Here is a 14,876-nt window from a genome sequence, read left to right on the forward strand (position 1 = left end):
GGGCCGGGCTGGCGTCAGCCGCCCCGTTCCCTCCTCAGGCGGGTCAGGCAGCCCCCGCGCCTCGGCCTCGGCCTCGCGTCCCACGCCGCTCCCCGCCGTGTGGGCCACCGGAGCCGGGCTGCGCGGAGGCCAGGCTGGGCCGGGGAAGCCGCAGAGGGCTAGGTCTGTGCCTGGGGCGGGCCCGTGAGGAGCGTGGGCAGGGCGCGGGCGCGGAGGCCAGGGCTGGGACCGGGTCAGGCTGGGAGCCACTGCCTCGCGCACCCCTTCCCCGCCCCTGCTGCCTAAGGGCTGGGGTCTCCCACTGCACCGTGCCGCAGCTCCGCGGGCCCTGGGCCTCCCCGCAGGCCAGGGTGGGGGGTGGGCAGGGCAGCTGCTCCCCTGTGCCTTGGCCGTGCCCGCGCGCTGGGGCTGCTGTCCCTGGGCCGGCGTGGCAGCGGGAGCCACCAGTGGGCAGGGGGCCTGAGACGAGCACCCCGAGTTCACGGAGCGGCCCCGGCTCAGCTGGTGGCAGAAGCCAAAACGGGCCGGCACTGCAACTCGGCCGTGCAGCGCGGCTACAGACGGCCGGCCCAGGAGCTGCTTCCCTCGCCCTGCGCTGCAGCAGCCCTGCTGCGACACGGCCGAATCGCCCGGGGCTGGCGAGGGGCTGCACACGCTGAGGGGTGGGTGACTGGCACGTGTCTGCAGAGCAGCTCTGGCCCCAGCAGCCACTGGGCACCTGCGGTTCAGGGCAGTCGTCGGAGCTCAAGTTTTTGCTGCCTAAATCTAACGCGAGGGATTTCCACCAGCCCCTCGTGGCGGGCAGAGCAGAGGCATCTGCAGGCACAGCACAGTGCAAAGCAAAGCCAACCTGGGATCTCGTTTGCACACCTACCCCACACCAGAGACAGGAGCCAAGACCCCAGGGAGTTCGTTCCCTTCCCTGTGCTGGTTTGCTCTGGATTGATGGAAATTCTTGTACTCGGCCCCCCCAGAAACATGCAGCCACCAAGCCCCAGAGGAGCCCGTGACCCTTCAGCCCCAGAGAAACGAGCAGTTCTCCTTGGTCTTCAGACTCGGGCAGCACCTGTGACAGTGTGGTTAGGGCTGGAGCTGTGCTGAGCCAGGGAACGGTCTTCTTTAAAGACAGTTGCCTGCGCACCCAGAGCTGCCTGCTCTCAGATGTCAGGAGCTGGTGTGATCAGCAACGGTTACACGGGGAGACAGTGAGCAGGGGAGTTTGCAGCTGCCGCAGGAAAGGCACTCCTCATCATCAAGCCCTTGGAGATGGGTGCAGCGGGAGCCTTGAATGTCGTCCCCGTAAAGTAGAAACAAGCAGCCTGGTGCAATGGCAGACCTCCTGAGAAATGGGCCTTGCTTGCATGGGGCTCAGTGCCTGGGCTGGAGGCAACTGGCTCAGTAAGCAGTGGCTGGGCTTGCACTGCTGCCTGGCCAGCCAGGCCAGATGTGCTCAGCCTGCTTTGCTTGGGTCTGGGCTTTGGCCATGTGTTCAATCGACACGGTAGCCAGGGGAAGCGGCTGGCAAGTCTCGGACATGTGAATGGCTGTTGGACCTCGGCCTCACGGGGAGCGAAGAAGGTGCTACGGCTGCTCCTGCCGCACGGGCCCGGGGCTGGGGGCCTGCATCATGTGGAGTCTGTGCGCCGCAGGCCAGGGCTGCAAGGCTGGCTCCGGCCTGTGCCCACGTCCTCATCAGAAGGTGGAGATGGACGTGGTGTTGTCAGACTCAACCCCGCTGCCCCTCCTTGTCACGTCCAGGATCTCCTGCAGGGTCTCGTGGCTGATGCAGCCCAGCTCCTGCAGGATCCGGAAGAAGTCGTTGCGGAACTTGACTCCCACAAAGGCGTACAGGATGGGGTTGAGGCAGCACTGTGTGAAGCCGATGGCCTCTGTCACCAGGATGCTGGTGCCCAGCTGCTCCTCCACCAGGCAGTCCTTTGAGAGCACGCCCAGCTTGGTCAGCGTGTCCAGGAAGATGACGATGTGGTACGGGCTCCAGCAGAGCAGGAACACGGCTGTGACCGCGATGGCAATTCGCACGGCCTTCTGCCTCTGCAGCCGCTGCGACTGGCACAGGGTCCTGACAATGGCTGCGTAGCAGTAACACATGACTAGCAAGGGCATGAAGAAACCCACAATGTGGTACAGAAACCGGGTGGCCAGCCACATGTCGTTGCCATGAATCCCCATCTGTGGGAAGTAGCAGATGCTGCGGTTGTTGGTGTCTTTCCAGACCTCCATGAAAATGAGGTCGGGCAAAGTCAGCACCAGCGAGAAGACCCAGATGGCTGTGCAGGTGATGTGGATGGCCCTGGCCCTGCGCCTCCGGTAGGTGTGGATGGCGTACACGATGGCTAGGTAGCGGTCCACGCCAATGCAGCCCAGCAGGATGCTGCTGCAGTAGAAGTTGATCTTGTGCACAGCGCTGAGAACCTTGCAGAGGAATGTCCCGAAGATCCAGCCAGCCAGGTTCTCAATCACGCTGAAGGGAAAGGTGAGCACCAGCACCATGTTGGCCAGGGCCAGGTGGAAGAGGAAGCTCTCCGTGGTGGTGCGGGAACGCTTGCAGCGCTCCAGGATGGCCAGGACCAGGGCGTTGCCCATGGTCCCCAGGAGGAACATCAGCAGGTAAATGAGGGGCATGAAGATCTTTCTGAACATGTTTGCAGCTTCGTTAGTCAGTGACGAGGTTGACTCAGGGCACAAATAGTTGTCTAAGTCATTGGTGGTGTTTTCAGCGTCGCCATAGCCACTCATCTCCATCAGGATCTGCTGAGCAAAAGAAGAAGCCTGTTGTGGGTCTCAGCGTCTGCACACCTGGACTCTCCCCCAGCGGGGAAGCCCAGGGACTCAGGCAGGAGCAGAGCTGTGGTCTGGCAAACTTCCTGCCTCTGGCCGGAGCCACCGTCAGCTGAAGTTACCTGTGATGGCTGCACCCACTAGTCATCTGTCCTGTGAAAGCCTGCGGGAGCAGATGTGGGGTAGTCTGCCCCTGGAGGGTCTCATCCTGACCTCCAGTAGGTACAGATTGGCTTGAACCCTGAAGTAGGAAGCTTTGTCTCCTTTCCGATCCTTGCCTCGGTATCAATCGTGAAACTATTTCTGGATGGTCTCGCTATCCGAACAGATATCCAAGCTCTCTTTAAAGCCAAGTTCCTGACCTCTGGCAATTAGCTTTTCCTCCTATTAGTTTGAATTTGCCACTTAATCTCACTGATGTTTTTTTTTCCCTGCCCCCGTGTCCCGGATGTTTCCGGCCTGCCTTCCCTGTCCTCGCATCAGATTCTGTTTCTCCCAGGGCCCTCCTAGTCCCCTCGCTCCCGTAAACACTCACTCTGCAGTTTCTCTTTGTGGGAATTTCTCCAATTTCCCTGGAGTGGTGTTGGGATGTGTAGTGCCTTGCGGAGAGCCTCAATGGTTTGCAGAGAAGGCTTGAGACTACTTTCTGAACCATTTTTCAGCCTGCTCCTTATGTCCCTAGATACCTGCCGCACTGTGGCTGGTACGTGCTGGGGAGCACTCTCTGTGGAGGTGTAGCCCCCTGGTCCCTGACGGGCCTGGGGAGCAGCTCCTGTTGCCCTGCAGGAAAAGGCTGGGTTGAGGGCAGTGGCAGGACTGTGCTGCTTTGTCAGAACAGCTGGCTGGGAGCTGGCCGGCACAGGGAGGGCGAGTGCTTGGGGCGGGTGTGCCGAGATGCCGGGGAGCGACGTGAGCCAGGGACCTGGGCAGCACGACAGCGGGCAGAGGCCGAGGGGGGCGCGGTTCAGAGCGGCGTGTGTCGCAGGGGCAGCGTGTGCGTGACGCGAAGACCCCCCGGGATTCTGGATGAGCTGCACCCGTGCCGGAAAGCGATGCAGAAATGCTGCTGCATGCCTCCGGCAGCAGGCTCGTGCCCACGCAGCCTGTATGAAACGACTACGTGCTCTGGTCACGGGAGTCAGCAGTTCCACACACCGAGCAGGGATTGACTAAAGATCCGGAGCACGAGCCTGACAGCATCTCAGGCAGAGGGCAGTCCTTGGGCCAGACAGGCCAGAGTGTGGTCTGCCCTTGGCCGGGGCAACACTGCTGAGAAAAGGGAGCTGCAGGCACGGGAAGGGGCAGAGCAGAAACGAGAAACCTGCCTAACAAAATGGGAAGAATGCCCCAGCACCCCTCCCCCCCTCCACCTTCCCTGGAGACCAAGACTGAGACTTGATCAACCACAGCGGAAGTCTCTGCTTGCTGTTTTCATACCTTTCACTGCCAGCTGTAGCCACCTGCACCTGCTGCTCTTCCCTCCATCGGCCATAGTTCCCGTCTAAAAATACGAGCCCTTCTCGAGCTGTTTCAGAGCTAATTTTATTTTGTTTTGCTCACGTTTTTCTTTTAGAAGTCTCTTTGGTGTGCCATGAAGCACCGTGATGGTCAATAATCATACAGCCTGCAGCCCTGGCCTGGCGCTGCCTGGCAGAGGAGGACGTTGCCTGCCTCAGGAAATCCCACGCTGCCCCTGGGAGCACTGCTGCTGCCCTGCTTCATCTCTAGCAAGAGCAGCCCTGACGCAGCGCAGCTCTGCTCAGGGTCAGGAGAGCCCCGGGCTATCTCAGCTTAGACTCGCAGTGGCAGGAAGCAGCTGAAGGAATGAACGTTGCATTTGTCTTTGCGCTGCAGTGGGCGAGACCCTGGTAGATTCCTGTTCTCATTTCCCCTCCTCTGCTTGGGGCGGCACAGGGCCCAGAGCACCTCTTCCTGGGACACGCGTGAGGGTGTCGGTCATAGGCCCGAGTCCTCCCCCTCCCAGTACGATACTGCAGTCGCTCCATTTGCTGCTTTGCTCTGCAGCAGCAGCAGAGCCTGTGTCCTGTGGCCCTGGCCCGGTCCACAAGGGACAGCTCTGCACCTTCTACCTTGTCCCCTGGGTCTGCACGGGAGGAGCAAAATCCCGAGAAGCCTCTAAACTGCCCCTGCCATCCCTGTCGTCTTCCTGTCCCTGGGGGCGGCCTACGCCCGGAGTTAGTGCCGCCCGCAGGCCCCGTGTTAGCAGCACCGACCAGGACGCGGGCAGGAGCCCTCGTGCCAGCCCTGCCGCCTGGCAGCCGCCGACCCTGCAGCTGGGCAGAGGCCTCCTCAAGGGGAATGGCGGTGCTCCTCTCTGGGTGCCCTCTGCCACGGTGCCAGCTGCAGGCCAGTTGCTGCTGTTTCGGCTCTGGGCGTGACCCCCACCCTGCAGGGTTTGCAGCTCTCCAGGGGCAAGGGGAGGGTGTGTTGGAAGCCCTGGAGGAGACAGGCCTGTCAGCAGAGGGTGGGCTCGGCCTGCAGGCACACGGGCAGAGAGAGCACGGTTAGCTGTGTCAGTGCAGTGCAGTGACAGCCCTTCCGGCCTGGGCAGCGGCTGCGCTGCACTCTGTGACCCCACTGCGGTGCAGTCGCTAGCGTCACCTTGCACTGGGAGCAGAGGCGCAGCAGCCGAGCGATGCTATCAGCCACCATCTCATCTCTGATAAGGCAACAGGTAGGGTTTAAACCGTCAGCCGGTGGCCTCAGGCTCGGAGCGTGCACGGCGCTATGCCTGAGAGGTCTCACGCATCTCCAGGCGTGCTGGGCGAGAGGGTGTGGGCGGGCACAGTCGGGCCTGTTAGATGCAGCAGAAAACGAGCGGGGACCAAAAACAGGAGCTGAGGCAGGGCAGGTTGGATAGCAGCTGCAGCAGCTGCAGAGAGCATACGCCACTGGGGCTGCAGGAGCTTCTCTGGGCCGTGAGGGCCCCCATCGCAGCCGTTCCCAGCCCTGCGAAGCTGTGGGGGACGCTGCAGTCAGCAGAAGTAGACGAGGGAAGAAGCAGCATCTCTGCCTGTTCCTGCCTCTGGCACACCTGTGCTTGCCTGGTCACTGCTCCCTCCCCTGCTTGTGTCTCTCTCTCTCTCTCTCTCACACTCGTGTAAACAGGCGTGGCCTGTGCCCCTTCTGCTGCTCGTTCCTAGCCTGGGGTGGGAGCCATGCTTCGCTGCCGTGAAACGACGGTGAGGTTACTCGCACCTGGCTTGCACACTGCCGATACGCCAGGGAAGGGAACGGTGCAGCAGTTTCTGTTTGTCACCTCTGCTGTTTGTGTGAAGGGCTGGGGAGCAGTCGCACCGAAGCAAAGTCTGGCTTGTGGGCTCGCTTACTGGCACGTGCACGCCTTCTGCTCAAGCTTTGGGTATGCAAAGGTTTCTCCAGCACAGGAGAAAGAAGTCCCTGCCCTTGTATGGTGCCTTGCGGGGACTGCACAGAGGTTCAGGACCGTTCATCGCAACCTTTGATGCCCGGGGAACCTGAGGCTTGAATACTAGACAAGGCTCTTTGTCTGACGGCTGCACTAAACCTGTCCTGGGCAACATCTGGACTAGGAAGAGACCCTCTGGCCCTGTAGCCTGGTCATAAGGCACGATGGGAGAGAGAGGCATCTCTTCATGCCCATGGTCCTTGGTTTTTATTCCCGGTTCACTCCACTGGGTGGAGATGTCGATTGCTCCTTTGCTATTAATGTGCTCAGAGCTGGGAATGGCAGGAGGTTTCGGCTTGCTGCTTGCATGGACGTTAGCGGGAGAAGGTGCAGTTTTGCTCCAAGGGCGGACAGCGGATGTGTCTGGGCTGGTTGGGACAGGGTTGATCCTGCCTCAGGAGGGGGTTGGACTGCACGTGACCTCTGGTGGTCCCTGCCAGCCCGTCCTGACTGTGAGTCTATGACTGGGACTCTAGGACCCTTCCTTTCCCGAGGATTTGCCCTGTGGGATGAGCCCTTAATACATGTGCGCTCCTGCCTCTGGAAGGGAGACCGGTTAACCGGTTGCTGTAGCTCTCCCATGCGTGCCAGGCATGCCCTCTGCGGGAAGGACCGACCTGCTCCTGCCCTCGCACACGCCTGGCAGTCCTCGTGCCGCGGACGTGCGCTGTCCCTGCATTGTTGCAGCTGAGCCTCGCTTGCAGCACAGAGGGCTGCGGAGTCGCGGTGCTAGGGGCCGTCCCCACCAAATGAACGTGCTCTGTGGCACTGCTGCTCCCTGCGCTGCCTGTCTGCGTCTGCCGTGGGCTCTGTGCTGACGACTGGACCTGGGTCAGTAAGATGCAAGGCAGCAAACGCAATCTTACCTGGCATTCTGCTACTTGGGTCATTTACAGTGATGAAGCAGTTTGGAGTACGGCGGGGCAGGGGAAGAGTCGGTGCTGGTGTGAAAGTTTGGGGGTGGGGGGAGCCCGTGATGCAAAGCTTCCCCGCCTGGCGCTATGCCTTCAGCCCTGCTCGCTCCCCGGCCACCCTGGCACTGGGCAAGGGCCCATCTCTTGTTCGTTCCATGGGGGAGCGAACCCAGTTTTGCCCCAGCTAAACTCCAGGCTTGTGGAGCCGCTGCCCAAGCTTTCCACTCAGGGCCAGGTAGGGCTGGGCACAGCAAGTGTCTTCTGAAGGGAAATACCAGAGGAAACGAAACCTGTTCACTCTGGTCAAAAGTCTTCCCGGGATTGTCACCAAAACAGAACTGGTTGTCCTGCTTTTCACGGTTCTGGCTTTTTCTCTTGCCTCTCCCTTCCCCGCTTTAAGGAAGAAGGGACTGGAAGGTGAGAGGAAAACCAGACTGACATGGGTTGTTTTGGGTTTTTTTGAATAGACATGAAAACTATTGTTTCCCTGAAAAAAAGCCACTTTTCATTTAAAACAGAAAGAAGACGAATTTCTGAAATGCTCTACTTAAAAGCAAGGCTGGTAAGAAGTCAGCTGGGAGGTTCACTGTGCACAGGACCGTTGTCTTTTAAGTGAGCCCCTCCCCTGCGCATCCAAGACCTGCGGCAGGGCAGGGCAGCCGCACCCCCGCGGACACAGGACAAGTATCCGAGGCACATGTTCTCCCCAGTTAGTCCCCAGTTGAAGGACTGCTCTAGGCCTGTCCTGGGCAGGCTCGACCCTCTGCCCGTGGGAAGGCTGGATGGAGACAGGCAGGGAGCGCGCTGTCCCACTGCTGTAGGAATAGGTCCTGGGTGTGTGGCCAGGCATTCTGGTGCCTTGCCTGGCTGCTTCCGTGACAGTCTGGGGGCTGATTCCCCCGGCCCGGCAGCTTGTGCAGTCCCTGACACCACTACAAAGTCAGCACAAGGGTTTGCACCCACTCTGGGCTGCTGTAAATGGCCACACAAGGACAACAGACGCAGGTTTGGCTTTGCTGGCAGTGCAGCAGAGTTCCCACCCCGTGGCCCACGAGGGAGAAAGGGCCATTCAGCAAGAAGCTCCTGGCCCCTGGAACGGGAACCACAGGGCCAGCACCCCTTCCAGGAGGCCAGCTGTGCCCACTCCCCTGCCCTCGGTGCCTAACCACATGGCCCTGCTCACAACGCAGCTTCCCATGAACTGGCAGATTGAGCAGGCTTGCACCTGCTTCCCGACACAGCCAGCGCTACTGGGGGCTTCAGGCTCTGACTGGGCTGGGTAAACATTGCATCCTGAGACCAACCCAGTGGCCGGGAGGAAAGTGGTGGAGAAGGTTTAAAGCCAAGGCCCTTAGCCTCCCGTGCAAGTAGGGCCATGCTGGCCTGGGGATCCACTGCCACCACCCCCACCCTCAGTCCACAGGCCGCCTCGCCTCGCCTCCATTCCAAGCCTGGCTTACCACGTCCGTGTTGTCCAGAGAGAAGACAGAGGACCCCATGGTCTCGGAGGCAGTGCGTCTCCTCGCTAGCAGGTTGACAGCCGCTCTGAAAGAACCTTTTTGCCGTGGGGTTAATAATTTAAGGAAGGAGGAGGACCCAGTCCTTACCAACAAAGAGCCTCGCCCTGCAGTTTTGCATTGCAAATTAGTACAAAGCTCAGAATGACCTATTTGAGCTACAGATTAGTATCTTGTCTATTCTTTACATAATCTTTAAAGTATAGTTTTGAATAATCAAAGGTTTCTGTAATCTGGTAGCTTTGCTCTGCTACAAAGTATTTCCCTGCACAATGCAAATATCAAAAAGGTTTTTAGCAAGTCAACATGGAGCCCAGAGAGCTCAGGAATGCCTGATGCCAAGGAAGAGTCCAGCCAGAGACTTCAGCGGCATCGGTGATGTGCAAGGCGGTAAGATGTGCACTCGGGGGGAACGAGTGTGCCTTGGTCCCCGAGGTAGGGTTGAGTCATTGCCCTCTGACTCAACATCATTTCGGCTACTTTAACTTTGACTGGCCATTAGCAGACTTCTCAGCTGCCTACTCTTTCTCCCTCTGTTTCTGCTCACTGTCCTGCAAGGTGGCATCGAAGGGTTTTCACTGGAGGACTATTGGCCAAGTGACTGGTCTCACAAAGGGCCTAGGTAATGAAATATATTGTGGATGCGTCTACAACACTAGCAAAAAAGAGCAAGGCGCTGTGTTGTTAGGAGGCCTGCGGATGATGGTCCGATAGTGTGCAGTCCTTCAGTGGAAGGGCAGCGTCTTTGCAATTTGCAATAGCTGCAGTGGGAGAGGGTGGGCAGCTCTGGGTTAGAGCTTGAGTGCTACGACCGCGCAGGGCAGTGCCCTGGCCTGCTGCCTCCCTCTTCCTTCCAACAAAAAGAAAGAAATCCAGGAAGCATAGAGAAAAAGTTTGGTCCAGCAGAGTCCCCCTCCGCCCCCCGAGTCACAGCAGTGCAGCTGCGCCGGACTGTTGTGCTGCAGAGGATGCTTGCGGGGAAGTCACAGCAAGATGCTGGGAGCCCCCGTTCAAGCCAGGTGTCCTGTGAGCCTTGTCTGTGAGGGGACCTGTTGATGGGAAGCAGGAAGTGGTGCTCAGACGCACCCACTCCCCCACCCCAGGGTGGTGCCTCCAGCTCCAGGCTTGTGGCCAGTAGTACACAAGTGCCACACAGCTCGGCAAAGCCTCCTCTGCCTCTTCCTGCCTGCAACAAAAGCCTTCACCCAAGACTCTGGCCTGCAGGAATCAGGAAATAAGGCTGAGCACGCAGGGGAGATGGGGAGGGCAGCCCGTGGGAGGTCCGCCAGCATAGGGTGCAGAAGAGTGTCCCTAGGTGCTGGAAGAGCTGGGGGCTAAAGGGACACGTCTTGGCTAACCGTGTGCTGGAGGCTGGGCTGTAGAGGCTCTGTGAGGATGCAAGCGTGGAGGAAGAAGAGCCCCGGTTAGAGCAGCCAGGTAGGCCGTGCATTGCAGTTCCAGTGATTGAGGCTTTATTCTCAGCTTTGCGCATGGCCTTGTGCAGGTTCCTCTGTCCTCCCTGTGCCTCTCTTTCCCCCGGAGCACACCAGCGATCATGGTTTTGATAAACTCGATAAAGCACTCGGAAGGTCTGCAGTCAAACAGCCATATCAAAGCCTGTGGCATGAATTGGAAATGCAGGGCCGTGCCTCTGAGCTCTGGGAACCTGGGGCGGGAAATCTCCCAGAAATGAGAGCTGCGGGGCAGAGGCAGAGCAGAGGCCCCATCCCAGGGACGCCAAGTAAGCGCCTGTGGCTGTCCTGTGGGCTCTGAGGACAGGATGAGATGGGGCCTGCCACGTCACCCTCTCTGCACTTGTCACGCTTAGGTGGTGGGCTGCTCGGCCACAAATTGTTCAGACCCAGACAGACCCGCATCCCTTGCTGCAACCAGTCTTCCGCAGACGCAAATGATGCCTGGCTTCTCCACACAGCCCAGCTGTCAGAACGGTGCTGGGAGGAGATGGCCAGCCAGGAGAGAAGCATGACCTGCGGCCTGGCTCCACAGAAAATCCCAGCCTCTTTGGCAGCCAAAAATCCAGACGCGGCACCCAGCTCCACAGGAAACGGAAGTGGCGAGCGTGCACGTTGGAGGGAACTTAGGAGCGAGGCATCCTTTCCTGCAAGGCCTTGGCAGGACGGCTCGCTGTGATCACGCCCGAACGTCACCAGGCCCGACGGAGCGAGAGGGCGTTCTGCGCACAGCAGCGAGGGGCAAAGCGGCTGTCATCCGTCCCAAGACTGAGCGCATGCTGCTTCCCGGTCAGCAAAACGTGCCTGTGCCACCTGCGGGGGAGAGTTCTGGTCGGGTGAGCGATTTGCTGCTGCCGGAGTCCAGGCTCAGTCCAACCCTTCCTTCTGGAAGAGCACGGTGGGGATCTCGGCTGTTTGAACAGGAGCTTTGTCACCCTGGCCAGTTCCCTCTCCCTGGCCTCAGCAAAGGACAGCTATTTATTTAAAGAAAGATGGTCTATAAGGTTTGGGGGAGGAGGGGAAGGACAAGAAACCTACCCAACTTTATGTTTAACTCAGCACTGGTATTTCCCCACAAGGTATGAGTTAAAAAGCAGCAAAGCCGTTATAGGAGGGCTAGTCCTGAAAAACAACGGTGGGTCAGGCAAAAATAAATGTATTTGGTTGTATTTTACATGCAAGAATAAACAACGGTAGGTCTTTAAGATTAAGATACCCTGTTTTTAAAGGGAAAACGTTGAGAACTAAGATGAAATGAGACAGTGGTTTTCAACCTTTTTTTCATTTGCGGACCCCTAAAAAAATGTGAATGGAGGTGGACACGCCTTTGAATTGTAGGGGTAGGTATTCACCTACTTTTGACCGTACTCATCTTTTGCAGACCCCTTAGACATTGTCTGCAGACCCCCGGGGTTGAAAACCACTGAACAAAGAGAACAAATTAGTGGAATTAGATGGACTAAAGAGCTCAAGGCCTTAAAAGCTGAAGCTTGGAATTTCTTTACAAGGAAGGTGCAAAAAGTACGGAACTCTTGTCCCAGCGGGGAGAAAACCTGGCTCCAATCCAGCCTCCCAGAAAAGGTACTAGGCACCAAGAGAGATGCTATAAAGAATGGAAAAAGGGCCGATTGACTAGAAAGCTGTGTCTTAGCCATCAGGAAGTGTAAGGATAAAAATAAGAATGGCCAAAAGTCGAGCTGAGTTAGACCTTGCAAAGGAAGGAAATAAAACCACAAAGCAAAAAAAAAAATTCAGCAAGGAAAAAAATGGAGCTGAAGAAAAGCAGGATTAGAGCTGCTATGTACAGAGGATCAGGCAAATTAAAGGTAATCTGGTGATGATCCAAAAATGACAGGTACTTGTCTGTTTTCATTTAAGAAAGTTGCTGTTAGTCTACTAGAAGTGAAGACGTGGAAAGGGAAACTGCCACATTCTGGGTGGGAAAGAAAATCAAGTTGCTAAAAGTGCTCAAGTGCTGGGGACTAATAATCTCCATCTCTGAATCCTGAAAGAACTAGCCCCCGAAATCCCAGGTGTGTTAGCAAGGATTTTACAGAAAGAACCCTGTCAGCAAGGATGTTAATGTGTCAAGTCTGGGATAGTTACTGCGTGACTGCAGAGCGACAGATTTAGTACCTGTGTTTAGGAAGGGTGGGGGATAAGGGAAGGGAGGTATCGAGGTCTGACCTCCATAGGATGAAGCTTTCAAACAATGTTTGAGCAAAAGAAAAAACATAGATGTAAATGGAAACTGAACATAGGTTTGCCAGAGGTTGATTTTGGCAGGGGAGCCTAGTACTTTATTTTTTTGGTCACACAACCAAGGAAATCCAGGAGATCCAATCTATTTGGACCTTAGCGAAGTGTCCTATACGGTGTCACTTAGGAAACTCTTAGCCGAGGCAGAGGAAACGGGGATCTGTAGAAGGAACGTAAGGTAGACGAGGAACTGGCTGGAGAAGAGGAGACAACAGGTAGGTTTTGAAAGCGGAGGTCTGGGGCCAGGAGGACGGTTACTAGTGGAGTTCTGCAAGGATAAATCCTGGAATCAGTCTTATTTAAAATCCATCATGAGTGACTTCAGCAGAAAATAGTGAAAGTGTGCTAACTGATTTCGCTGTCATGCCAAGGCTGCGAGGCATCTTCAATACAAGTGAACAATACGGGTCAGCTAGAAAGAAGCAGAGGAGCTTACGGACTGGAGCAATAGAAACGGGATGACATTTAATAGTACAGAATGTACGGTCATGTACTTGGAGACTAATAACAGGAATGTCTGCTAGAAGCAGGGGCTCATCAGTGGGAAAGGACAGCGGAGAAAAAAGATCTGGGTGTTCAGTTAATCATGGAATGACAGGCAGCAATGTGAGACCGTTTGAAAAAGTCAGATGCAATCCTCGAATGTATCAGAGAGACCTGAGAGAGGGTGCTGTGGTACCTGGAAGCCTGTGTCCTTCCCAGCTAGACAGTTAGCTCAATAAGAAACACTGTCCACAAAAATGCTTGCCTTGAGAATATATGAGACAAGATATTTGCAGTTGAGCTAGGGACTTGCTAGTGTCATTATACAAGACACACGTGAGACTTCCTTGGAATACCATGCACAATACTTGATCATCTGTTTGCTGAAAGATGAATCAAAACTGCAATAGATGCACGGAAGGGTCACAAGGACGGCCACGAAACCCAGACTGAGATCCTGTCACGTGCGTGTCGGTGGGGGAGGGGGTTGTCTGTCAGATATTTTGCCGGTACTGTAAGTGGGACAGTGGGCTTGACCCCAGGGTGACAGGCTTTGTCCCATGAGAAAGCTGAAGTCTGAGTTTGACTTACTGAGCCTGGCACAACAAAGGCTGAGGGAATAGGGTTTTGCCCTATAAATAAGCTAGGGGGTACACCCGGGGGAGGGAAAAGAGGTGTTGAAATTCCAGGACAATGTTGGCTCTCAAACAAACAGGGGCACAAACGGGCTGTGGATTATTCCAGTTTCTAACGCTCGGAGCGCTGAGGTTCTTCCCGGTCGGGACAGCGGGGGTGAACAGTGCTGTTATGGCGGGCACAATCATTTCGTGAAAGGGGTGTTGTGCCATTGCACCTGCAAGAGTAGGGACTGGACGTGTCCCGTCTGGGCTGCGCTCACGCACGTGTAATTCGGATTCTCCGCGCTTCTCTAAAAGTGACAGAAACCGAAACACCGTGAAAGAACGTGAGCTGCCTGGTCACGCAGTGCCATCCCTGTGCCTTCACCTTCTTCCCTGCCATCGCCATCGCTGCAGGCCTTGCCATTCTTTTGTCTTCTTTTTCCTCCCCAGTACGGTGGCGCCTCGCCCAACAGATACAGCCTCTCTCCCAGAGCAGCGGGAGCAAGGCAGCAGCGCACCTTTGGAGCAGGAGGGCAACGTTAGGGTGCGAGAGGGTGGCGCGCACCTGCACGTCTCAGTGGCAAACGGGGCAGGCGGAGGCAAGGGCCCTTGCAGCCTCGGGCCATCCCGGCACCTGCGACACGGGCGCCGCACACGCCGAGACGGAGCCGCCTCCGACTTCCCACCGTCGAGCCTCCAGCGGGAGCGGCAGCGCGGCCGCGGCGGCTCCGGGAACCGAGCGTACGGCCGGGCGCGTCCGTCCCGCCCCGCCCGGGACGGGACTGCCCGTGCGCGCCTTGAGCCTCCGCCGCGCTGCCGGCGACGTGTCGCTTGCTCCAGCCCCGCGGGCCTCGTGCGGCCAGCGGGCCCGGCCTGCGCCCCCGCCCGCGGGCTGCACCCGTGGGAACGGGCCGCGGAGCGGCAGCTGCACGTCCCCGGAGCCTTGGGAAGGCCCGGCCGGTTCCCCCGGGAGCTGCAGGCGCGTGGCCCGTGGAACACCTGGGCGGGGGCAGCCCCGGGGGCCGGTGCACCAAAACAAGAACTGAAAGCGGGAGCGAGACGCATGCAAAGCAGCGGCGGCCCCGGCCCGGGAGCAGCGGGAGGGCCCGGGCGCTGCCCTGCGCGCCCCCCGGCGGGCCGGCCCGGGCCCTCGCTAGCGCCCGGCGACGCGGCGGCTGCCGCCTGCGGGGGCGGACGCGGGGACTGCACGGGCCGGGCCGCAAGAGCGCCCCCAGCGGCCACTGCGGGGACACAGTAAGGCGGGGCCGACGCACGTGGCAGCAGGCGGGGTCGCGGCGGCGTGACGTTGAGGCGGGGGCGTGTCGCTCCCGGCCGTCGTAGCGAGGGCGGGGCCGGCGCCGTGA

General features: G+C 58.1%; 1 protein-coding gene across 2 annotated transcripts; it reads right to left on the reverse strand.

Annotated features, from left to right (window-relative positions):
• Positions 1–743: 743 nt before the first annotated feature.
• Positions 744–14,743, reverse strand: CXCR5 (C-X-C motif chemokine receptor 5). Of its 2 annotated transcripts, none has more exons than XM_090027196.1 (2): positions 8,622–14,743; positions 744–2,769 (listed from the first exon to the last, which is right to left on the reverse strand). In XM_090027196.1, the coding sequence occupies exons 1-2, from the start codon at positions 8,658–8,660 to the stop codon at positions 1,693–1,695; spliced, it is 1,116 nt and encodes a 371-aa protein (XP_089883322.1). In that variant the 5' UTR covers positions 8,661–14,743; the 3' UTR covers positions 744–1,692. The 2 variants fall into 2 exon arrangements, with proteins under 2 accessions (XP_089883322.1, XP_089883321.1); XM_090027195.1 differs by having other exon boundaries at positions 744–2,772.
• Positions 14,744–14,876: the final 133 nt, after the last annotated feature.

The sequence above is a fragment of the Crocodylus siamensis genome, chromosome 14 (assembly GCF_052110815.1).
Source record: "Crocodylus siamensis isolate JL-2025a chromosome 14, ASM5211081v1, whole genome shotgun sequence".
NCBI lineage: Eukaryota > Metazoa > Chordata > Crocodylia > Crocodylidae > Crocodylus > Crocodylus siamensis.